This window comes from Pipistrellus kuhlii, unplaced genomic scaffold (assembly GCF_014108245.1).
Source record: "Pipistrellus kuhlii isolate mPipKuh1 unplaced genomic scaffold, mPipKuh1.p scaffold_m20_p_15, whole genome shotgun sequence".
NCBI lineage: Eukaryota > Metazoa > Chordata > Mammalia > Chiroptera > Vespertilionidae > Pipistrellus > Pipistrellus kuhlii.
The window spans coordinates 31,799,381-31,824,501 of NW_023425460.1; the positions used below are offsets into that span (position 1 = coordinate 31,799,381).

The window sequence follows — 25,121 nt, forward strand, 5'->3', positions numbered from 1 at the left end:
TCCACAATGTACTGGAGGCAGGCCCTCTCAGGAGGAGGTCCCGGTGTGGAGGAGAAACTTGGGGTGTGTGGGTAAGGATCTTGGAAACTGAGGCTGAGAGCCTGGGGTGTGTGTGTGGCAGGCTGTGGAGCCTGAGGAAGTCAGAAGATCAGAGGGGACCAATGCTGTGGGTCACCGGGAAGGGGACCTCACCAAAGTGGGGGTGTGCATGAGAGTAGGACAGCCGCCCTGCGTTGGAGGCTGGAGACCAACGGGGAGCGCCCGTCACGGGGAAGAAGGGGTGGGGTGAGAGCGTGCCGGAGGCGTCTAGGCTGGGGACTGGGTCTTTGGGTGCCACTGGCAGCGCGGGAGCCGCTTGCCTGGGGCTGGCTGCGGGCCTGGGGGCGGGGGCGCGCGTGTGCGGGGGCGGGAGCGGGGCTCCCCGCGCGCGGGCGGCCGGGTGTGCAGCGCGGGCAGGAGCGGGCCCGCCGCGGCGGCAGGCAGGCAGCCGGTTATCTGAGCCGCTCAGTCTTGGGTGGCTGCGCCCGGCTCTCGGGCGGCGGCGGCGAAGGAGAGACGAGCGAGACCCAGGCCCAGACAGCGGCGGCGGGGAGCGGAGCATGGAACAGCGCTCTGGCCGGGCAGGTGAGAGGCAGGAGGGGCCGGTACGCGCCGTAGGGGGGGCAGGGTTTGACCGAGAGGAGTGGGGGCGGCCACGCCAGGGGCGGACTCCACTCCCCCCCCCTCTCTATGCTTGCTCTTTGGGCCTCCGTAAGGGCTGGGGACTGGGCTCTGTGGCGTCTTCCCACCACTGGACTGGGGCCTCCTGGGCTTTCCCGCCCACTGTTCTCTAAATCTGCTTAAAACTTTCCGTCCAGAAGAAGTGAGTTACAACTTCTCCTGGTCTCTCTACAGAACCTGGCATTTCCTTTCCGTTGCGCATTCAGGACTTGATCTTTCCACTTTCCCTCGGTGGAAATATTTTGCACAACTTTCTCCAAGGGGGGGGGGGGCGCCCTGGGAAGGCCTTAGCTTCTGGTGGGAACTGCTTATGGGTGCGTTTGCATGTGTGCAAGTGGATGGGGACTTGCTGTGTGCATGTCAGTGTGCACGTGTGTGAAGGTCTTGAGTATTTGAGTAGGAGCCAAAGTGGAAGCACTGGTGTGTGTGCCTAACACGTGTGGAGAAACGCAAAAAAAAAAAAAAAAAAAAATCAAGGGAGGCCTGGGACAGGGGAAAGATGGCGGGCCCCAGGGGACCCAGGTGGGGAGAATGTGAAGCTGCTTACCCAAAAAGCAAAGATTGTGGAGGGCTTCTCTCTCTTTTTTCCCCTTCCTCTCCCTCTCCTGACAGCTCAGCTCTGTCTGCTCACTCAGTGCACTGGTGTAGTCCAGTAGGAAACTAGGGACCCAAGTTTAGCTTTAGATTGGAGGGGGCAGAGGAGGAGGTTGGATCAGGTTACCAAGAGTTTTCCAAACAATTCCATGGGGGTCAAAGACTAACTCTAGCCTCACTCCTCCCTTTCCTCAAATCTTCTTCTTCCCCTCACACCCCCCCCCCCAACTCAGGTTCTGTTCTTTCAGCTGATAATGCAGTTCCCACCCTCAGCACCCCCCCCTCCGCCCCCTTCCTCTAGATTCTTGGCCCATGGTCCCTGGGCTGTTTCCATCCCCCATGGGAATGGAACCTGGGCCCCCAGGAGTGTCAGCGGTGGCCTCCTGGGCTCTTAGGGCTCTGGGCCACCCCTCTGCACCAGAGGTTTAAGTAGGGAGATCAATAGCAAACAGTTGTAATGATCTAATTAATTATGGCAAAATTAAAAGCGAGTACAAAATCAATCTCTGATGGTGTTGAAGATGGAATTCAATTGAGAGCCCATCTGTGCACCCCCTCGACCGTATAAATATGCAGCCCAAGGACAGAGCTAATGGCCGGGCCTTCCTGGGAACCTCTCTCCCCCTCTCGTCCTCCGCCCGCACAGGGCTCCTCTCGCCCTCACTCTATCCGGGTCTGTTTTGTCCCCTGCCCCTCTTCCTCCTTCTCGCCCTGTCCCCTCTGCTCAGTCTGCTGACACTCCCACTTTTCCGTGTTCGCCTTTGAAAGGCAGTTCTCCCTGCCTTGCAGGCCTGGGGTGCCTGGACTAGCTTCCCCCTCCCAGAAGACTCTCTACAGCGCCTCAAGGAGAAGGCAGAGCAGTGGGGGGGGGCATCCTTGACCGCCCGTCAGAGCCCTCATCTCCTTTCCCGGCGTGAGGGACACTCGGAGGGACCAGGGCGCTTACCCAGAAGCGGCTCTCCCGGCTTGCACTCCCTTCCCTTCGCTCTTTTCCCTGCTTTTAAGGCTGAGAGGATCGCATTCCCGCCAGGCGCGGTTTGGGGATGGTGGGGAGGAGCTGTGGAGCCAGGCCTGAGCGAGGAGAGCTCATTCTAGGGAAGGAAGCTGAATTCCCGCTGATGAGGCCCCGCTGCACTCAGGAGTCTTCCGCCCTCCGAGCCGCCTTCTCTCTTTCTCTGCTCACTGCTCCCTCCCTCTCCTCTACCCTCACCTCTTTCACACACACGTCTGGCTGGGGCATAGCTGCCCCCGGGGCCTCCCGTCGCCCAGGCGAACCCCCGCGTCCCTTTTGGCTCCAGCCAGCCCCTTCAAAACGACAATGACACACGCGTGCGAGCGCTGCCGCAGACGCCCCAGCGCATCCGCTGCAGCCGGGTTTGCGAAGGATCCGGGTTTTACTTAGTGTCCCTGAGCCTGTACCAGAGCAGCGAAAACCACCAGAAAAGGGGGGAGGGCAAGGAGTCAGGGAGAGAACCAGCATCTAGATCAACTACGCTCAGACCACCCAAACCCCCAGAACCATAAACACAAGACCTTTTGCTTCGTGTCCTTCCTTTGCCTCTTTGGGCCTGTCCCAGCCGGCTCTCGGGCCCCCTGCCTCTCTGTCCCTGAGCCCTGCGCCCACTTTCTGGCCCCCAGTGAGTCCCCAGGGCCCTGGCTGCCCTCCTAGACCCCTCCCACTCCCTGGCCCGCTGCTGGGCTCTCAGAGCCTGGGGGAGACACAGCCCCACGCCTCCCCGCCCTCTCCCGCCAGGCCTCCTCACCCCGTTATTAATTGATGTGTTGACCTGTGGGATTGATTGGCGGCCCCTCTGGATGAGGCTGCGAGGCCTTGGCCTGGGAGCAGCCGCGCAGCCCAGGGCACAGGGAGGAGGGGGAGGTGCTGGATAGGGGTCCGAGCTCCTAGCTCAGCCCCGCCTGGGACACAGCTGTCTGCCTAGACTCCCTTTTCTACCCCATGACACACACTTTTCACACCCTTACAACACACACACACACACACACTCTCCCGACCCCCTTGCCCAGAGACACAAGAAATTCTTGTTAGTTGATTTAGAAATTGGAAGAGGCTTCCCCCTTACATGAGTCAGATTCTTCGATTCGTTAACCGCGGGTCTATACCTCCTTCAACGGCCAGAGGGCCAGACGTGGCGGATTGAACTGCTGGGACTGGTCGTTATTCTGTCTGATTTTTATTTTGCATCTTTCCCCCCATCCCCCCAGGGAACAGTGACAGAAAAGTTATATATTCCTGGATGCGGATAACCCTTACCGTCTCAAACCAAAGCACTTTTCCCAAAAGGGGCCAGTGTCCTGACTCCTGAGAGATTCGGTTCAGCCCTTTTGTTTCAAGTTGGGGAGGGTGGGGGTGGACGGCTCTGGACCCCAAAGGGTGGAGGGCGGAGGCTTGCAGCCGCTGGGGCAGGGGCCTGAGCCTACAGCCAAGGACTGTCCCCAACCTGCCCAACGCGGCGCTCGCTCGCTCGCGCTCTCTCTCTCTCTCTCTCTCTCTCTCTCTCTCTCTCTCTCTCTCTCTCACACACACACACACACACACACACACACACACCAGCAACACTTCCTGCCCCAACCCCAGGCCCCGAACCCAAGCAGGAGTGAGCGCCCCCCCCTCCCGCACCCCCCACCCCAACCTGGGCTCCAGGCTAGAGGGGGCGGAGGCTGCAGGAGGAGGCTGACCTCGGCCGGTCCCCGGAGAGAGCCCTCTTTCCCTTGGTCCTCACCTGTCTTTCCAGCCCCTCTCTCCCCCGTTTCTCCCTCACCCCTCCGCTCTGGTCCTTTGTCTGCAGCCACTTCGCGTCGCCCAGCAGCCCCTACCCGCCGGGGCGGCCCTGCCCTTCGCTGCCCCGGCCGCGGGCGGGTCTCCCCTTCCTTACCCGCTCCCGGCTCTGGCGCGCTCTCCGCCCGCTCCTCGCACCCGCACCACTGCTGGCAGAGGAGGACGGGAGGGCGGGCGCCGCGGATGGATCCGAGAGTAGATTTGGTGCTGGCTCTCAACTCTGGGACAACTCAGCCCGCCAGGCTGCTCCCGCCCCTCTCCCCATGCTCCCCGGCGCTGCAGAGCCCAGCGCCTCGCCGCCGGCCCCTTCCTGTCCTCGCCCTCTGGCCGCGGCTGCTTCGCTTCCTCTGATCCGCTCGGCCTCTGGGGTTGCGCTCCCCCTGCTTAGCACTGAGTTCCCCTTCGGCTGCCCCTTGTACCGCTGGCCCCTTGCCTCACAGCCTGGACGCCCGGGCCCGCCGGCACCGTCTCCCTCCACCACAGCCAGGCTAGGCTGAGGGCTCAGGCCCTGGCCGAGAAGAGGGTTAATCATTACTTGGGCACCGACACTCAGCCTCCCTTGGACTCTCTCACCCCGGCTTGGGGAGGAACCTGGGAGGGCATACTTGGCCGGCGGGAACCTCAACTTTTCCCAAATTAGCTTCTGCAGGCCTTCCAGGGACAGGTGCCTTCTCCCTTCCCTCAGCACCCCCTTCACGCCCCTTCCTTCCCCGCCCCTCTCCCCCCATCCACACCTCCCCTTGGCTGGGCCTTGCCGCACCGTCTCATCTCCGCTTTGGTTTTGGCAGGTTGACTTGCAGGTCCTGGGAGGACCAACTTTCTTTGTTTGGAACCAACCGGACTGGACGGGATTTCCTTCCCCAAAATTTCCGCCAATGGGCCAGCTCCTCCCGATGGTTTTGGCAGATTGGCCCAAAGGGGACCGCGCCAGAGGCCACAATGAACCCGGCTGTTCGGGCGGGGGTGGGGTGTTGAACGGATCCCCAAGCAGCTGCGCTAGTGCCGTGGGGCAGGCGTGCAGGAAGAAGTGGTAATGGAGGAATGGCAGGAAGGAGAGAACGCAGGGTGGGGGACATGTGCCGGGTGTGGTGTGGTTATTGGACAGGAAACGGTTCTGAAAGGGAAGAGCCCAGGAAGGGAGCCAGGGAGGGATCTCCTCGTTACCTTTATAGGACAGAAGTTGTCTGGAAAATACCACCCCCTGCCTTGCCTAAATGCCCAGGTCCCTCCCTTCCCTCCTTGTGCAAGGCTAAGGGTTCAGAGAGCGAGGCGCTTATTCCTTCATCTACTATGGAAATGTCCGGCTTTATAAATGCTTTCCTATTGGCTAGATCCGTAGAGTAGGCAAGACTGGTGTCATTATCCCTATTTCACAGGCAGAAAGACTGAGGCCCAGAGAGGCAGGACTGTGCAGGCGGTGGCTGCTGCTCCTTTCCGTGGGCTCTGGGGTGAGTGGTCAGTCCCTTTAGCCGTTCAGAGGTCTGGGTGTGGGTGGGTGTGGAGGGACAGACTGTGTCCAGGTTTGACCAGGGCCTCACTGCACAATCTCGCTGCCTCCCCCCACCCCACCCTCTAAGCTTGTTCTCTGCTGGGCAGAACCCTCCACTCCTAGTTTAGACCTGTCTTGACTATTTTTTTCTGCTCCCCGGTCGGGTGGCCCACCAGCGGCAGCCACCTGGCCGGCCCGTGCCACTGAGAGGCGGCTTTGGTGGCCAAGTGGCTTGCATTGTCGTCTCCCTTCAAAGGGGCTGCGAAGGGCCGGGCGGGTCGCCGGACGCGTAGTGAGGAGAAGCGGGCTAAGGGGGAGGGTCCGGGAAGAGAAAGGCGCAGCACGTGCCCGGGCCTCCGCAGGACCAACAGACCGAGAGGGCGGGGCGGCCTGCGCTCCGGCCCCCCGGGCTTCACGCAGGGAGCCCAATATCGGGAACAAAAGCAGGAAAAGAAAAGTGAGAGCAGGAGGGAGGGAGGGAGCGAGGGAGGGGGCGAGGAAGCAGAAATTAGGGGGTCTTAGATGAAGAAAAAAAAAGTAGCTTTAGGGGGAATGTGCCGTGGAGTGTGAAATTGCAGCCCATGGTGCTCCATATTGTACCAGAAGCTCTTCCAAAAAAAAAAAAAAAAATCCTCCAACGTGACCAGAGGGCTAGGAAGGGGGAGGGGTGGGGAGAGAAAGGGGAGGAGGAGGGGAAAGGGCTGGGCAGGCGCTGGGCAGGCCGAGCCGGAGAGGGGGCAGGATGCGTGCGCCCGCCGCCTGGAATCTGATCTCCCAGGGTGCGCCCCGGGGTGCTGGGACCCTTGGGGCGAGTGGGTCGCGCCACCCGGGACTTGGGTTGTGGGACGAACTTTTTTTTCTTTTCTTTTTTGTGGAGACGATGACTTCCAAAACTGGGAATAATTCAGAAAAGGAACTCAACGGGCGGAGCTGCTGCTCTGCACTACCCTCTTATCTCCCCTCCTCCTCTCCGCTCCTCTTCCCTTCGGACTAGTTTTCCCCCTGTCGGTTCTAAACAGCTTCTTTCCCCCCTGAACTTTAATGCATTTAATTTGGTCCTCGCTGTGGGAAGCATTTCCTAGGGAGATACATTTAATTTCGGAATTTCTAATCCCCTCCCTGAGAGGCCGGGCCCTGGCTCCCCTCGCTCCTCCCCAGGAGGCCTCAGGAGTGGAAGGAGGAAGGCAGGCCCCGGCCAGCAGGCTGGGGCACCTCTGGGGGGGGGGGGGGCTCCCGCAGCCCCAGTCCCCCCGGACCAAGCCGCCTTCCCAAACCTGTGGAGGTGGGGTGCCTGGGCCACACCGTTCAGGGCCCATCCTGCCGAGGGGAGGCAGCCACACCTACTTCTCCTCACCCGGGTGGAAAGCCCGGGGTCAGGGACTGGGAAACTGGAAAACGAGCAGAAGGATCTCCAAAGAAAGAATCGGTGCAATTGGGGGCAAACAGACAGGGTTTCCACGAACCTATCCCTTCATGCACAATGAAACCCAGTTGGGAGTTGGGGTGCTAGCTGGGCGGTTGGTTTGGCTTGGGGGGTCTGTGTGTTTGTGCATAGTAGGGCAGAGAAAGGACTCAAGGGGAACTACTGTCTCTGGACACCTACCCCCCAGCAGAGCAGACACAAGACAAGCGGAGAGATGCAGGCAGCTCTGCTGGAGGAAGGCAGCGAGGGCGGGGGCTCTGGGCGCCAGGCGAGCCTGGCAGGGTAGGGAGTGGGGAAGGCAGAGGAATGGAGATCCACAAGGAAGATTTATTGGGCAGATCAGATGCACAGAGGCGGCTAATGAAGCAAATCCCGAGATGGGTATCAGAGCAACTCCCCAAAAGTTTATTTGCCTTTAAATTTCCGCAGGGAGGCGGGTGCCTTGTTTGAAGTGTAAATGCCCCTAGGTTGGGGGGTGGATGGGCCGCTTTGAAAACACCAGAGAGAAAAGGTTCATTTAGAGGCAGAAGGGGAAAGCAACCAACCCTGACAGGTCGGAGCCCCGGTTGTGTTTGGGGTTGGGTTGTTTTCTTTCTTTCCCTTTCCTTTTCTCTTTCCTCCTCTTTCTTCTTCCCTTTCTTTCTTTTTTTTTTCTTTTCTTTTTTCTTTTCTTCTCTACGAGGCTCTATAGAAGAAGAAAGGGAAGGACAGGAAAGGGAGCATCCGCAGGAGAGGCCAGCCCTTCAGCCTGGAGACTTAGGCGAGAAGGCAGAGCCCTGGCCAAAATCACTAGGGAGCAGGGCTCTGGGACTTTCTAGCCCCCAGAAGGGCTGGCTAAGGGGGAGGCGGACCAACGAGTGTGGTGCTGGACGGAGAGATGGTCCCAGAAGGGGCGGAGTGAGACAGGTGGGACTCTGGAATCTCGGGAACTACCTGGGAATTGGACTATCATGGAAAGGTCTTCACTTCTTAGGGGGCACATGTGTGTGAGAACAGCTTCCCACATGCTTGGTGCATTGAGTCCCCTTCTTTACAAAAGGTGAAAATGCCTCTTGCATATGCCTGTTGTCTGCATCCACACTTCAACATACGTGTAACGTAGATGATGTGTCTAGCTGGTTCTAGAAAAACCTAAATCTGTGTGTGGTTCTGCCCATAGTCTTGTTCCTCCAGTCGTTCAGCCTCTCAGAGACAACTTCCTGGACCAACACAGGGACGTGGGAGAGAAGGGCTCCCTGAGTTCTGAGTTCTGAGCTCCTTTCAATAAAGGATCTTTCCTCGATGCCCCCCAAAACCCCAATTGTGGGTTAATGACCTCCCCGAGAAAGCCCAGTCTGTACCAACGAATACCCCCTAAGAGCCTGCACTCCTAGGCCTTTCCCTTTAGGCTGCGAGAACTCTCCTTTTCCACCACCCACACGAAGTTAGTGCGTGTTCGTGGGGTTTTGAGGCCAAAGCAAACCCGAGAGCGCCATCTGCAGGTCTTCGGAGGAAGAGACTGACCTTCAGGGCTGGACCCTGCGTCTTCCACCTCCCGCCCTGCCCTTAGGTAAATCCGCTGGGCCACCGGAGGGAAGTGGGGTTGGGGGCTGCGAGGGGTTTTTCCTCTCAGAAGCTACTTAGCAGGTGGATTCAGGGGATGGGGCTCAGGAGGATCTAGCAAGTAGGGCAAATACTAGGATCCCAGCAGACCCAGTCCCCTAATGAGTTGGAGGCTCAGAAACATGTCAGGCTGCGCCTGGCCCTAGCCCCGTGAGAGAATGAAGGGTGCACCCCCCCCAAAAAAAAAAACACAAAAAAACACCTGGGTACAAGAGGCCCCGTAGGCAATTCCTTCTGGCTGAGCCGGTGAGGGTAGCCCCTGTGTTAGCGGCCTCCTGGGCTGCGCCCGCCAGCGGGACAGCCAGGTCTGCAGGCTGGGGCCAGAGGAGCCCGAGTCCGGGTCCGAGAGGCTGGAGCGCAGCGCGGGCTTCCCCGAGCCGCCCTTTCACAGACCCGGGGAAGCGGGGGGGAGGGAGGGAAGAAAAGAGGGAGAGTTAAAACATCAGCTGAAGTGCCAAGATGATTTATGAGACGAGGGAAAATATTTCATAAAGATCTCCTGGATATTCTGTACTTAACCAGTTAGGAGACAAAGGGCTTCTCCTGCCTGGTGCGTGCCGAGGAGCGGACCCGAGAGAGCGAGCGAGGGAGCGAGTGCGGACAGGGCTGCGGCGGCCGGGCCGGAGCCCCGGCGGCAGGAGCGGCCCGGCCTCGGAGCGCGAGGCGCCCGCGGGGCTCCGGGCTCCGGGTCCGCGGGTCCGGCGGCGGCAGGCGGCGCTCCGCCCGGTTCGCAGCCTCTTCTCCCCAGCCGGGAGCTGGGTCTCCTGCGTCCTCCGCCTCTGGCGACCAGCAGCCCCGCACCGTCTCCCTCCCCGAGCCCTCCTGATGGGGTCACCCCAGGTTCCAGGAGCCGAGTCCCCGGCTCCCCCACGGTGGTCCGTTGGGTCCCGCTGAAGCAGGCGGGTCCTTGTCTCAGGTGTCCACCACCTCTGGGCGCTCTGGGCGCCCAGACCCCACGGGCAAGGGGATGAGGAGGGAAACCCTCCGCGCAGCCGCGCGTGGGATGCGAGAGGACTAAGTGGCGGGCGCTTTGCCCCGGAATGAGAACTGGGGGGTGCGTGGGTGGGGCGGCACCTCGGGAGGGAAAGGCGAAAGGGAAGGACCAGAGAGAGGAAGGAAGAGCCGGGAAGGAGCGGAAGGGAACTCAGAGCGGGGAGTAGGGGGGTTAGGATTAGGGATGCGGACCCGGCTCGGGGCGGCGCGGCCCACGCGGGCACCGGCCGGCGGATGGCGGGGCTGGGTGAGTGGGGACTTCCAGCCGGGCTCCGCCGACGCCTGAATATTCATTACACCGGCCGCTCCTCGTCCTTATCTAACGTTCATCTTATCGGCGAGTTTCGTTTCTCGGCGTAGTTTTAATCCCGGGCTCCCCTTCCCCCGTCCCCCTCCCCCCGGCCCGCTCCCCTCCCTCCATCTCCCTTCGCCCGTCGCTCCCTCCTTCCTCCCGCTTCCCCCTCCGCCGCCCGCCCTCCCCTCGCCGGCACCGGAGTGACAGGCGCGGGGCCCTCCTCGCCGAGGCTCGAGGCTCCGGCGCTGGCGAATCACAGAGTGGTGGAATCTATTGCCTTTGTCTGACAAGTCATCCATCTCCCGGCGCGGGGAGGGGGAGGGGGTCTGGAGGGGACTTGGCAGCTTTTAGAGAGAGACACACCGGGAGCCCGGGCTCCAGTCTCCGGCCGAGTCCTCTCGCAGCCGCAACCCACCTGGGGCCAGCCCGGCGCTGCCGGCGCCACCGGCTCCTTCCCTCCCGCCCGGCCCTCCGGCCGCCCCGGCGCGCGCCGGCCTTTCCCGGGGGCGGGGGCCCGGCCCGCGCCCTCCCCTCCCGGGGACGCCCGCTCGGACATCCCGAGGATTGCTACTTCTCCGCCAACTTCTCCAACTCACCGGCACTCGGAGCGGGTGCCCGACTCCCCGCCCGGCGCCCTCCGGCCGCCCCGACTCCTCCGCGCCCTCTCCGACCGCCGCCTCTCGGATGACCGGGCTCCAGGGGAGCTGAGCGAGCCGCCTCCCCCGCCCGGCTCCAGCCCCGGCCGCGGCGGCCGCGCGCGCCATGCGCCCCCAAGTCCCCTCGGCCCGGCCCGCCGCCTCGGGGCCGTCCTGCTGACCCGCCAGCCCCGAGCCCCGAGCCCCGACGGCGGGGAGTTGCGGCCGCTGCGGTGGCCAGTCCCAGCCGGCGGCCGGGGAGGAGTCCCCGCGGGGAGACCGGCGGAGCGGCGCCCCCCGCCCCCGTGCGCCCCGCCGCAGCCGGGCGCCCGCTCACCCCCACCCCCCGCCATCCCTCCCTTTTCTCCTCAAGTCCTGAAGTTGAGTTTGAGAGGCGACACGGCGGCGGCAGCCGCGCTCCTCCCGCTCCTCTGCCTCCCCATGGATATGCACTGCAAAGCGGACCCCTTCTCGGCGATGCACCGTGAGTACCGGCGCCCGGCTTCTGTCCCAGCTCCGCTCGGGACTCCCCGTCCCAACCTGGTTCCATCCTGGCGCGGCCCTGGCCCTGGCCCTCGGTGTTCATGTCCCATCCTGGAGGCCACACGGGCTTCTCCCAGTCTCCCCTTCCGTTCTTCCTTCTCATGTCCCAGTGTTTCTAAAGCCTTCCGTGTCTCTCCTGCCTCCTGTCACCCATACTTCTCCCTCTGCCTGCCTTCCTACTTTCCCCAGTGCCCGCCACTTTCCTTCCTTCCTTCCTTCCTTCCTTCCTTCCTTCCTTCCTTCCTTCCTTCCTTCCTTCCTTCCTTCCTTCTTTCCTCCCTCCCTTCCTTCCACCTGCTCCTTGCTAAGTCCTGGGTCTACACCCCATCCACACCAGAAACCCCAATTCCCTGGCCACCCTCTTACCCTGGGCCGGAGGACTGATGGGCTGGCTGTTTTCAAGGGTTTGTGTTGTTTTCTCTGTCTTCTCTCTCTTCCTCCCTTTGCCTCCCTCTCTTCCCTCCCCTCCTCTACCTTTCTCCAACTCACAATGTGGTTGTCCAGGATGAGGCTTGGAGCATCAGCAGCCTCCGTGTCAGGACAATCAGGCAGAAGAATATGGGGGTGGGGTGCCCCCTTCTGACCCTCAGCTCCCAGTATCTCCGTGCGGCCAGCTCCACCAAGGCTTCATATGGGCTGGTTTGAAATACTTCCTTCCCCTTCTCTCCTGTCTCCCTCCTCTCTCTTTCCCCTTCTCTTCTCCTTGAGTTGGGAGTCGGAGCCTGGCAGGATGTGGGGGTCATCTTTCTGCTCCCCACCCGGGAAGGTGCTCCAAAAACAAAGACAGGTTCCAAAGAGAAATGAAGTCCGCAGGAGCCGGAGTGGAGGAGCTTTGCTTCCGGGAGGCACCTGGGCAGAGCCAGGCTATGCTTCTGGTTCTGGGGGCTCCTTGCCCACCTCACACTCCCGGTTGAGGATGGGCCAGCCGGTGTCCTGGCCGGGAGGTAGGCAGAGAGGGAGAAAACATGGGGGAAAGAACAAAAGGAAGGCAAATGCCAAAGCGGAGAAAGGAGAGCGAAATCAAAACATGGGCAAAGTGAATAAAAGAGAAAACAGGAAGGGTGTGACTAAAAAAAAGAGGCGAGGAGCGAAGAAACAACAAAAAATTAAGAATAGGGAATGATTTTAATTAAATTTGAATTTCATTCATGTCATGTGTCTTTAGCTTGGAAAAACAATTCAGAGATTTTTTTTCAGGCTTTTTAAAAAAGCTACGTGGATCCCAAATAAAAACATCTCCTTGTAGATTAATAATTAAGGATGATTTGTAACTTTTCCCAGGGAAACTTTTTAGAATTAGCTCGATAGATGCTTTGAATAAGAGAGCCCAGAAGAAGAGCTGAGTTTTTCCTCTAAGCATACATTTTAGCATGACAGGGGGTATTGGGGGGAGCTTTACAAAAATGCCTCTTGGATAAAATACATTTTCCTAAATAATATCCAAGCACAGGACACCCGAGCCAGGAGCCCTGATCTGCGGCGGGTCTCCGCGAGCCGAGCCAGAATCCAGGCTCCTTTCCTGCGGGAGTGAAGCCGGGTCTGCGCGCGGCGTCGCCCAGCCCGCCCGCCGCTCGCCGCCGCCTCCGCTCCCGCTCTCCTCTCTGGCCGCTCCGAGGGGACCCGCCGCATCCCGGCCGCCCACGGGGGGCACCTGGAAACCCGAAGGGGAGCAAGGCGAGCTGAAGGTGATCGGAGGAAGGGAGAGACGGCGGCGGCGCGGGCGGCGGCGCGGGCGGCGGACTGGCCCGCGAGCAGCCGCAGCCGCAGCCGCAGCCGCAGCCGGCGCCGGTGGCGCATTCCAGGCCGGACTCCGCGCCTGCCGGCTCCGAGCCCCGGCCCTGGACTCCCGCCGGGCCCCCTGCCATTGCCACCCCTTAGATTGGGGATGCGGGGCCGGGCCCGGAGCCCGGGAAGGCTGAATTATTCATCTTTAATCTGCCCGCAGCTGTCGCCTTTTCAGACCGGTAACGCGAGTTCTCCCGGGGCCTAAATTATTGATGGGTGAGGTTCGGAGGGCGGGGAGGGGTGAGCAGAGGGGCTAGGGGTAGGGAGACCAGCGGGAATGAGAGGGTAAAAGAAGAGGTCCCGGCCTCCCCCAGCCTCCCATCGGAGACCTCTTCCCTGGGGTTTGCGCCGGAGCTCGGATCCCCCCAGAAGGGCCGGGAGACGCAGGCGTCCCCGCTTTCTCCGAAAGAAAGTCGCCCGAGGCTAGTCCTGCAGGGGCGGCGGGTGGACCGCAGGGTCCGGCCCAGCCGGGCGCTGGAAGTCTCTGGGCTCGGGTTGATGGGGAATGTGGCTGCGGCTGGATCGCTCAGGGCGCAGGGTGTCTAGACTGCGTTAGGCCAGGGAGAAGGGGGAGCCGGCGGTCAGCGCCCTCGAGCCTGGCATCTGGAACCACCTGGGCTCTGAGGTTGGCACCCTGGGCAGGAGTTTGGTTGGAGAGTCAGCGCCCTCCTCCTCCTCCTCCTCCTCCTCCTCCTCCTCCTCCTCCTCCTCCTCCTCCTCCTCCTCCTCCTCCTCCTCCTCGCCAGGAGAGCGGCCGCCCTGCTGCGTGGTGTCCGGTAGGCTGCCGGGTCGGGTCGGAGAGGTCAGAAGGGTGCGAGCTGGCCCAGGCTGGCTGCTCAAGGTCCCTCCGTGAGGCCTCAGCTCGCCAAGGCGACCTGTCTCGGGCGACCAGGGCGAGGCGGTGGGCCCCGAGTCCGGCGCAGCGGCCGTGGCCGAGCCTAGCAGCCTGCGCTCTCCCCAGGCTGCTTCCCGGCCCCGTCGCTCTCCGCTGCCGCTGGGTCTGAGCACCGCCAGCTCGGCCCCTGCTTCCTCAGCCTTCCCTCCTCCGCCTGGCTTTTTTTGAACTTTAACCAGTAGGGAGACGAGAGGATAGAAAATATAAAGGAAAGGAAAACTCGATTAAAAAAAAAAAACACCAACACCAGAAAACAAAAACACAGAGACGGAGGTAGGAAAACTTCAATCCGATTAAAAATAAATACTAGGGACAAGGTAAAGAGCAAAAGGGGGGGGGGTGTCAGGGACTTAGGGGTGTCCCTGTGTTCAGACCCTTTTATAGAGAGTCATAGGACTTAGACCTCGAAAAACACCTGCCTCCGAGCACCTCGCCCCGCACGCACTGACCGCTCCATCCTACTCAGGCGGGGACCGCTCCACGCAGGCTCTGTCCGCTGTCCGGCCCTTCCTTTCTTCCTCATTCTTTCCTGCCGGCCTCATCTCCCCCTCGGCTGTGTTTCTCCTTCCCCTGTCCTGTCTCTCGTCCTGCACCTCCATCCCTTTGCTCGCTTTCTCTCCTGTGTCTCACTGGTCTCTGAGCCTGTCCTTTCCCTGCCCTCCACCCAACAAACTGCTGCACCTCCGCACCTTTCCCAGCCCGTAGGTCCCAATCCACCATCCGGCCCCCATTCTCCTGAGAGACTCCGGGAACATGCCCCTCTGCCCTGCCTGCTCCTTTCACACGTCCAGGGGTCCAGGGCCGAGGACCCTGACTAATGGCCGGTCCCTGCTGTCTGTGGGGTGTTGTGTTTTTTCTTGTCTCTCCCCAGCAGGGCACGGGGGTGTGAACCAGCTTGGGGGGGTGTTTGTGAACGGCCGGCCCCTGCCCGACGTGGTGAGGCAGCGCATCGTGGAGCTCGCCCACCAAGGTGTGCGGCCCTGCGACATCTCCCGGCAGCTGCGGGTCAGCCACGGCTGCGTCAGCAAGATCCTGGGCAGGTGAGGGCCTCGGAGCTGCCCGGGGAGACGCCCTGCCTCCTCCCTTCATCGGCCCTGGGTCTCCAGCCCCAGGACTTGGCGGACTTGGCGAAAAGTTGAGGATGCCAGCGGGAGAGGGAAGTGCCCCAACGGGGGGGGGGGGGGGGGGGGGCGGGGTAATCTGGAGAGCTGCCCCTTTTGGAGAAGGCGCTCAGGTGGTGGCTGCAGCCCCAGGAGCGAGGGTGGAGCAGGGTCAGCCAGCGCCTGCACGGCTCCAGGGTCCTAGAGGGGAAGCAACCTGATTCCCTTCTTCAAGAAGGGGGACCGGGATGCCTCTTCTAGCAGAGTTTATAGACAGGGGACTGGAGGAATAGGGGAGGAGGGAAAACGGACCCCCAAGAGGAGAAACATAAGCCTGGGGAAGTGGAAGGAGGGTCTTGGTTCTCACAGGGGCTCGCTCTAAGTGGGAAAGGGCTGGAGACTTAGTGTCTTAGTCCTGGTCTGCCTTGGGGGGCGGAAACTCTTCCCAAATGAAAGGTTGGACCTTCACTCCTAGGGGCACCTATTTGAGCTCCCTCCCTGGAGGGAGTGTCCCCTTGTCCACCCTCTCATCCTCCGTGGAGTCCCCCGCCCTAGCTAAGCGCCCCCTCAGCCATGCCGGGCCTTTCCCCCTGTGCCGGCTGCTCTGGGCCGGAGAGTGGCTCAGAGTCTCTGGAACCCACAGCCCCCCTGCCCCTGCCACCACTGCTTCCCGCTGACCCGCCGGCCTTCCCGGAGCAGGTACTACGAGACTGGCAGCATCAAGCCCGGAGTGATAGGCGGTTCCAAGCCCAAGGTGGCAACGCCCAAAGTGGTGGATAAGATTGCTGAATACAAGCGACAGAACCCAACTATGTTCGCCTGGGAAATCCGCGACCGGCTGCTGGCCGAGGGCATCTGCGACAATGACACGGTGCCCAGCGTCTCTTCCATCAACAGGTGAGCATGCCACCCTGGGCTGCAGAGCAGGGCTCCGGCTCCGCCTCCTGCCCGCCAGTGCACCCCAGCACTCCATCTTGGGATCTTGGATCTTAACTTCAGCCTCTGCCCTTCCTCCCTACTCCCAGCCCCAGAGTGTTTTGGGCTGAGAGAGGGGACCTAGGAGGCAGAGAGATAGACAGACAGACTGAGCCGTCTCCAGCGTAGGGCTGAGTATTCCCTGCCAGGCTTCTCCCGCCGGCGTCCTGGAAATGAATCCAAGTGTTTGTGGTAATTAAGACTCCAAGATTACTCGCCTCCGTATCTGGAGACAATCACAGCCCACAGCCAAAGCCTTTAAAATGACCAGTGTCTATTCATCGCCTCCAAACAGACTTCCCTTTCTAAAGGCATACTCCCTTCCCCAGGGACAGCAGCCTGCCCCGGCTCCCCCATCCTCCCTGCCAACTCCCACAAAGCTTGTCCCCCCCAGAGCCCAGGCCTCGCTAGCCAGCTTCGCACAAATTTCCGGCCCACAGGCAGGAGTGTCCAGGCCTTCGGAGCAGACGCCAACCACTCGCCAGCAGTTGGCAGGGACTAGAGAAGGTGGACAAGGAGCGGGAGCTCAGTCAGGGAGGGGGAACTCTGGGTTCTGAGGCTGAACCTGAGGAGATGCCTCTAACCGCCTGGAGTGCCTGTAACCAGGCCTATGACACAGGCTTGAATCAGCTTGACATGTAATAGCAGAAGTTAGTCTCCCGATCTCCAAGCCACTCAGTCCATGTATGTGCACCCAGCTAGCGTGCAAATATGTCTATCTGTGGTGGGCACGGCACACATAAGCAGTGGTTGGACATAGGATGGTTTCAGCATCACAGAACTGTACAACCTGGCATTAACAGAGACCCTGTACATGTTCCAGATGACCTTGGCCAGCCTTGCAACCCATGCCCTCCATGTTAAGGCAAATCCCCAGATGAGATGATGAGGGTAAGAGTTTCATACCCTCGTTATTCTTTGCACTTTTCATAGGCTTATTTTCAGGGTAATAAAGGCTAAACTATCTAATAATTCAGAAACTGGCATCACATATCAAGGTGGTTTTTTTAAAAAATAATTTGTAAATGATATGGAATTATCCCAAATCATCCTGAAAACAGCAGGTGAAATTAGCTGGTAGAATGTACCTTGGCTAAAGAAGATTCCCTCTGCCACACTCCTGCTGTAACGTACTGCAAGGCGACCCCAGAAATTATCCCGGTGTGTACCATCTGTATTAAAATGGTTATCCAGTTATGAACAGGGTAACATAATACTGATCAGCTAATTATACACCCTCCGAAAACCCTCAAGCTCCCTGGGCCTGGCTCAGCTAGGTACTGAAAGCATAGCAATCTGACATTCAGACACCTTCCTTCCGAAGAAGCTGGGGAAAGATGCTGCGTGGTTCCAGAGAGGAATGAGTCTTTTGCATTTAAAAGCCAGAGGGGAAGGCTGGGGCTGAGGCAGGAGTAGTGGCTAGGAAAGGAAAGGAGACAAAGCATTGTTTTTCAAGCCATCTGGACATTTAGTCTCCTGGCTGGTGGCTGGTCCTTGGAGTGAGTTGGGACTGGGGTCGTGAGAGGAAAGGAGCCCTGCTGAGGAGCAGGTGTGCTGGGTGTGGGTGCTGGTGTTCTGGAGAACATTAGAGAGAAATGCCGCCGTCAGTGATAGGATTTGCTTTTAAAGTAAGGTTAAGGCGGTTTGCTTCCCTTGATGGGCCGAGGATTGGAGCAATTAAGACAGGCATGGGGGCAGCATCCCTTATATAGCATCTCTTGCCCCCTCACCCCAAAATACACTTGTCACTGACTAAGATGCTTTTGGAAGCTGGCTTAGGGAAAAGTTTGGGGATGCTCTCATCCTGAAGAGCCATGGAAAACAGGGGACAGGGGATCCTAGGATCAAGCTCCAAAGGCCTTAAGGTGCATCTGTCAGAATTGGGAGAAAGTAGAGAAGTGAGTCTTGGTTGAAATGAGGGTGTGAGAAAGAGCAGCCTCAGCTTGACAGCTCTGACAGCTGCAGAATCTGTTCAGTACGGAGGCCTATCCTCTGAGGGGCATGGAGGCCGCCTTTGGGTGCGGAGCAATAGCCATCTGTGGGCAGGTGCTGCTGTCGATGGAGAGAGAGAGGGAGGAGAGGAACAGGGAAGCTCGGGGTCTGTAGTTAGGCTCCCCACTTGCTTTGTCAACAAGGCACTGTGAGGGACATTCTCGATTTTGTTTTGGGACAGAATCCTATCATAATGAATATTTTGGAAAGAATTCTGAGAGCTACCCAGTGTGCTGCTGAGTAGGAGCTAGAGGGATGCATCTGGGCCCCATGCCTTTCGCTTCATTCAGCCCTGTAGGTGCTTTGTTCTGAAGGGGAAAAAGTTATCTGAAACGTGGTGTTTCACCCTAAAGCCTGAGAAAGGCAGGTGTTTCTGCTGGTCTAGTGATGTCCGGACCTTTGCCAATCCTCAGCCTCTATGGAAAGAGCCTGGAGATTCCCTGCTGTGCAGAGAGTGCAGTGTCCTGGGGAACAGGTAGGGCTTGAGTTGAGAGCTTTGCTGTTGGTGAGATGCCAACGTGCGTTGGGTACTTTATAACCATTATGAGTAAGGGTGTGCATGTGCCCGTGGTTGGCAAGAAAGGAAGTCCACACATGCTCACCCACCTGAGCCAAAGCGTAAAGTTTTTCATATTCTTCGCCTCAAAACAGATGCTGTCGCCGCACTTGAAATATGCTGCTATGGTTATAAACTAAATTGCTTCTCGTGCTTTCAAAAACGGTTCTGACTTTCTCTGATCCCATCGTGATAAAAGTTTGGACAGCCAACCCACATTCTCCACTGGCAGGTCCTCATAGAAATACTTCTCTTAGGCAATGGGGAAGGTCAAGGAGGCCTCCCTCCCCGGCCCCCACCTCCACCTCCAGAAACCGCTGTCAAAATTCTGGAGGATTGATGAATTGTTTAGTATGTGAATCATTTCTTAGCACCTGAATCGTTCTCAATATCGGGTGACTGATCACTGAGCATGGAGTTGCCAGTTCTTCAGCTTGTATACTGCCACTGTAGAGGGTGGGTGTTTATAAGCAGGTGACTTGAGATGAAAACCTGGGGTGGGAAGTGGCCTGGAGAGGGGAAGAGATGGGGTGAGATCCATGCCGCTGAAAGGGGAAAAGTCACCTAGTTAAATCACAATTGCCTAGGCGGGAAGGATTTTCCTAATTGTGTACCAAAGCCTGTAGACAGCGCCTGGGACTCTACTCAGAACTGGTTCATCTCTCTTTCTGTGCTGGATGCGGGAAAGAGAGACCCCGCCATAAAAACCTGGTTTGGCTGTTGCTCTAGGTAGAATACTTACAGCTCCTTTGAAAGAACAGGCACAAACTCCAAGTAGAGTCTAGGGTTACTGGAGATCCCCTGAGGGCAACCTCTTAGAATGAGCTGACAAGGAGGCCGTCACTCTTCTAGCCTTTTCAGCCCTACACACTTTGGGACCAGGGCACTCTGATCACCTGCTACCCACACTCTCTCTTAGCCAGTTTGGCCCTCAGTGAGTACATTCATTCTCTTACAGGGGCAACACTGGCGTCAAGAAAGCTATAGACCGGTGCTATATCATTCACAGGTCTTCATCAGAGCTCTGGCTGTGGGGTGACAGTGGCCTACCAGCTGTCCATTCAGAGACCTTTCTAAATAAGCCGGGGGCCACTCATCCTAGCCAAGGGAATGCTGAGGACATGTTCTCTCTCTGAAACTCAGGTTTCTAGAACATTGCACGTTTGACTCTTGGACCTGGGTTGGCACGAAGCCAGGCAAGAGGTGCAGCTTTTCCTGCCACATCTTCGTACCCTTGCAGCTGTTTGGTGGTCAGGGTTGTTGGTCTCGTGGCAAAGAGCCAAGGCAAGTTGATGGGCTAAGAAGACCTTCCCACAAAGGGATGAGAAAAACAAGGACAGAGAACTTGCCTTCTTGGCCCCCGGGCTACCAGACTGGGTCACAAATAGCAAGCACACATGTCAGTTTCTGTCTGAGAAGCCTTGCTCTCCTGACCCTCCCCAGAGAGGGGTCTTCTGTTGCTGAGATCATTAGAGTATCACATGTTACAGTCATGACTATTGGTCCCCTTATTCCTTAAAACGAACTGGCATTGTCCTTCTAAAGAGCCATGTTTGTTCTCTTAGTTATTTCAGACTTCTTGGCCAGCAGTCATATTAGTCTGTTTCCCTGGTGGCTGGCTCAGAGTGGGCGTTCAGGCCACAAAGTGACTTTCAGGTGAGACCAATGGCTGGTTGCCCTGAGTTCTTACCTCAGCTGGCAACTCTTAGGAAGAGGCAGACAGGAAGAATTGTGGAAGCTCCACGTGGATTTTGGAGGGTGAGGCAAGGAAGAAAAGAAAGGGAAACCCCTAAATAAATAAATAAATAAATAAATAGTGCCCCAACTATTCTGAGAACTCAATAAAACAATCACATCAAAAATGAAGAGGCATAAATCTTGTGTCTGCACAGGTAACCCATTCAATTGCTTTTATTATCGCTCAGGCTGCTCCCATTTATTACCATCCACAGCCTGGGCCGTGGAGGTTGCATAGAGGGTGGTCTCCAGTGCAATCCTACACTCTGGGAGGCAACAATCAGCCCATACATGCAGGGATCTCGATGGGAGCTCGGGAAGGGCCCATCTGTCTGCATGAAAACCAATCAATAACTCTGTAACCAGAGCCGTGTCACAGGGAAATGGACAACACAACAGTTCAATACAGGGGCCACAGGGGGAATTAGCCAAGTGGAGATGGGGCCAGGCAGGAGCAGCCTCCGTAGAAAGGACACAGGGTGCCAGGAGTATTGGGGAGAGAGTGGGGTGTGGCAGGGGAGAGCACTGTCTTTGTGAGTATATTGGCACGAGGGGAAGATGGATGTGCAAAGTAGATCAGGAAATGAAAGGCACCGTGGAAGTTGGGTGGAAGGGAACAGTTGGGAAAGGGGCTTGGTTTTATACACATGGGATCACGTGGTTGTTTATGTGATGATACGTGTTTGTGGACTAGGTACAGCTTCCAGAGAAAGAGTAGTGATAGTAGTCACTGGTACAGAAGATGAATCAACCCATCCACCCACCAGCACCAAGAGCTTGTACTCCGAAGAGTCAGTTTCTTATGAGCTCACATGGGATATAAGTCCTGCTTCTCAGTCTTCTCAGCAGGACTGATAAAGGAACACCTTAAGCTAGGGCCACCATTGTCCGCTCCAAGCTTCCTAGATTTTAAATTCTAGCTATGCTGCAACTTTGCCTCTTACTGCTCAAGCCTGTCCTTAGCCACTCTTTGTTGCTACCTAGAGTTGGAAGTTAGAGTTCTTATAGTAAAAGGGAACTGAAAATACTGGAAAGAATTATTTTCACCTCCTGCTCCTTATTTATTTTTTTAAAATATATTTTTATTGACTTCAGAGGGAAGAAAGAGAGAGATAGAAATATCAGTGATGTGAGAGAATCATTGATTGGTTGCCTCCTGCATGCCCTACACTGGGGATTGAGCCCACAACCCGGGAATGTGCCCTGACCAGGAATCGAACCCATGATCTCCCAGTTCATAGGTCAATGCTCAACCGCTGAGCCATGCCAGCCAGGCTCTTCCTGCTCTTTAAAAGAATGCAGTAAAGGCGCCGAAACCGTTTTGGCTCAGCAGTAGAGCGTCGGTCTGCGGACTGAAAGGTCCCAGGTTCTATTCCGGTCGGGGGCATGTACGTTGGTTGCGAGCACATCCCCGTGGGATGTGCAAGAGGCAGCTGGTTGATGTTTCTCTTTCATCGATGTTTCTAGCTCTCTATCTCTCTCCCTTCCTCTCTGTAAAAAATAAAAAATAAAAATATATTAAAAGAATGCAGTAAAGGGTGCTAATCTGGCCTGTACCTTTTTCTTTCCTGTTTACACCAGATGTCCAGAGTTGAGATCCTAGCAGGGGAAGCAGTTACAGCTATGGACAGTGTAGCTCATCCAGTTATGTGGGTGAGTCTAGAGGAGAGAGAAGGAACCTTGACAGATCTGAGGAGTGGGAAACAGTGTCTCACAACCAATGCACACATAGATATTAGTTAAATATTAAACAGATAGGAACTTAAATCACCTTGGCTTTATCTGTCTACCAGTCAACTACAGGGTTGAGATGTTTCCTCCTGTTGACAGGTTATTTGTTTTGGTGCTATAAAGGTGCCTTTTGAATGTATTCATAATGGTTTCTAGGCATAGAGGTTGATCTCTTTTTAAAAATATATATTTTATTGATTTTTTACAGAGAGGGATAGAGAGTTAGAAACATCGATGAGAGAGAATCATCGATCAGCTGCCTCCTGCACACTCCCCACTAGAGATATGCCCGCAACCAAGGTACATGCCCTGACCGGAATCGAACCCAGGACCTTTCAGTCCACAGGCCGATGCTCTATCCATTGAGCCAAACCGGTTCCGGAAAGAGGTTGATCTCTTGAGGGGTGTGTGTGTGTGTGTGTGTGTGTGTGTGTGTGTGTGTACACCAACTGGTATATGCTGTTTGGTGAAAGGGTTCTGAGGCCAAGAGGAGGAAAAGGAAGAAGGCCCACTGGATGTGACCCTCAGTCATAAAGGCTGGACACCTTATCCTTGGGCCCGTGGACCTATTAGGTCAACTAGGGAGGCAGTCATAGGGCCACTGGGTGGTTAGAGGGCTGGACCAAAGATTCTTCATTATAGAATTGGGGCCAAATTTTCCTTTGTTTTTCGCTGTAACACTCCATAGTCCAGCTAGCCTCCACTATGAAGGGATTTGCTACAGCGATGCCACCCTTGTGATGGAGAGCTGTGTGGTGATACTCTGAAGAGCTGACATCAATATACGATCAGCTGTTCATCTTCACTTAGACCACATGTGTCAAACACAAGGCCCGCGGGCCAAATCCGTCCCGCCAGGCCTTGCAATGTGGCCCGCACCGCGCTGTCATCACTGCACTCCACTGCGTTTCCATCACAATGACAGTTTATGACTGTTCAGTAAACCATTCGGCCCGCGATTTAGGCTGGATTTTAGATTTTGGCCCCTTCTCTGATTGAGTTCGACACCCCTAACTTAGACACTTGAGTCCCAATCCAGTAGGCAGCACTGGGTAAGCAGCCACAAGATGTTCTTCCGGGTGGGTCCCCTTCCTGCAGAGGTGTGATGCAGTGATCACCGAGGTGGCAGGGGCTCCAGTAGCAGCCATGGCAGCAGCACTGGGACACAGTCATTGGCAGAGCTCTCCCAAGGGTCAGGTCCCAGTTCCAGCCTCTAAACCCTTCCCCAGTAAGCAACGTGCCAGGGAAATAAGGAGAAACTCTGTGTGAGAAATGCATAGCTGTGACTGGAGAAGGCTTGGAGACCAGGTGGGGTGTAATGGCAGAGGCAGATACCTGGGGCCTCCTGGGGAGGGCAGTGCACAGGGGACCTTTGGGAGGTGTGAGGAACAAGAAGAGAATGACCCAGCAGGAGCAAGGCCCCATGCAGACCTGGAAACTCTCGAGGGAGGGAGGGAGACAGGAGAGCCAGGTTCGTCTTGTAGCTCATCCTCAAAAAACCACTGGACTCTTTCTTTTGGGTTTTAAGAGTGAATATGATAAAGAGATATTTTGTATTTCGTGTGCGTGTGCGTGTGCGTGTGCGAGAGAGAGAGAGAGAGAGAGGTGAAGAGTCCTTGGCATTCTAGAGAGGATCAGGTTTATTCTATGGATATGGGGGGAGAAAAGTAGTGCCCCAAGGTGCAGATTGGCAAGAAATGTGTTAGTGGAGATCAGTGATGGAGATGCCACGTGGCCATAGAGCTCAGGAGCACAAATGCCTCCAGGGCCATGGCAGGAAAGGTCAGCAGGAAGGGCCACCGAAGATGAGTCAGAGGTGGTGAGAGTTGGACAAACGGAAGTTGGAGTGCACAGGCCCAGTCTAGAGGCAGAAGATTTGTTTTTTTTTGTTAAAACTTTCTGCTGGCCAAATAAAATACATCGCCAGGCCTGGTTCAGTTCATGGGCCAGCAGTCTGCAGCCCTTGGTCTGCAGAACTGGACATAACTTCAGACCAGAGCAGTAACATCAGTACAGGTGCAGGGAAATGTGCCATTTCCTGAGCTCCTTGGTCCAGAGCCACTGAGGAAGGGAGGCGAGGAAGGGTGTGTACGCTCTCTAGCTGGGGGAGAAGAGGGTGAGGCATAGATGGGAAGGGATGGACAAAAGTAAGACTGAGGACTGGGAGAGGAGATGAAGCTGAGAGGGAAAAGGGAGAAGCCTCGAACCTGGCTCAGCCTGGACAGGTGTGTTTGGGAATGGAGGGTATGGCGAGAGTGCAGAGCAGGGAGCGACAGAAGCTTTAAAAGGAGAGCTAGATCTGTGCATCTGAGCCATGGGCCTCTGGTAGCCCTGCAAGGTCTTGGAGGTGGTGGGCAGGAGCCAGAGCTCTGGGTGGCTGGTTGGCCAGGTTGAAGGGAACTGAGGAGGCTCAGAGATGGTAAAGGAGGAAAGAGGAGGCCATCCCTGGAGGGGAAAGCAGGCAGAGCAAAGGAAATGGCATGAGCGGGCAAAGTCACAAGACCTGAAGCTCATAGCTGCCTGCATCGGGCAGCGCACTGCAGGGCAGGCTGTTAGGGGCTGTGGGGCTGCTGCAGTGTGACGCTCCAGCCTGGTCCCTAGGAGGAGGGTGGGTGGGAGAGAGGCCACAGTAGAGCTCCTTCCACCCAGGAGCCTCTGGCCACTTTGCTCTGGACTTCCTCCTCTTCCTGCGTCAGCTCTGCCTGACGTCTGTCTGCAGTGAGCTCCCTCTGCAGCCATCCAGGAACAGAGGAAGCCAGAGGACATGACCAACAGCTCCTGGCAGCACCTGGCAGCTCTTGGCAGCTCCTGGAAGGAGGAGAAAGGCTGTGAGACTGGGCAACAGGCTGAAAAGGAAACTGTACCCACCTTGTAGGCTCCATAATGTCAAGAGAGAGGAAAGATTCAGAGGGGAGGAGAGCAGGAATGGAGATCAACAGAGGCCCTAGAGTGAGCAAATGTGAGCACTGAGCAGCTTTCCCTGGTCCTGCTGCTTCCTCCAGGCCCCAGGGTCTTTGCTGGGCTGAGGAAGGAAGTCTGGAGCCTCATGGGACAGTATCCAGCTTAACAGGTCACAGAGATGGTCAGGGAGGAGAGCCCCTTATCCTGTGACCTCTTACACTAATCCAAGAGGACAAGATGGTGTCTGCCTTGTGTATCATACCAGGAGAAGTTGGTGACTATGTGTTGAAGGCTTCTGCATAGCTGTTTTGGAAAGAGCATGTGGGCCCCTGGTATCTTCCCCGTGCGCGGGGAAGCC

The 25,121-nt window shown here is 57.4% G+C and overlaps 1 protein-coding gene across 10 annotated transcripts in view; it reads left to right on the plus strand.

Annotated features, from left to right (window-relative positions):
- Positions 1-505: 505 nt before the first annotated feature.
- PAX2 (paired box 2) overlaps positions 506-25,121 on the plus strand; it is an 86,597-nt gene continuing 61,981 nt past the window's right edge. For 2 of the 10 annotated variants that reach the window (XM_045581999.1, XM_045581998.1), the window contains exons 1-4: positions 506-624; positions 10,922-11,032; positions 14,643-14,811; positions 15,571-15,768. In XM_045581999.1, coding sequence (XP_045437955.1) covers positions 600-624; positions 10,922-11,032; positions 14,643-14,811; positions 15,571-15,768 — 503 coding nt within the window. In that variant the 5' untranslated portion in view covers positions 506-599. Of the gene's footprint in view, positions 625-9,725; positions 9,866-10,921; positions 11,033-14,642; positions 14,812-15,570; positions 15,769-25,121 lie in introns of those variants that run through there. The other 8 variants (XM_036438876.2, XM_036438874.2, XM_045581997.1 and 5 more) reach the window with 7 other exon arrangements.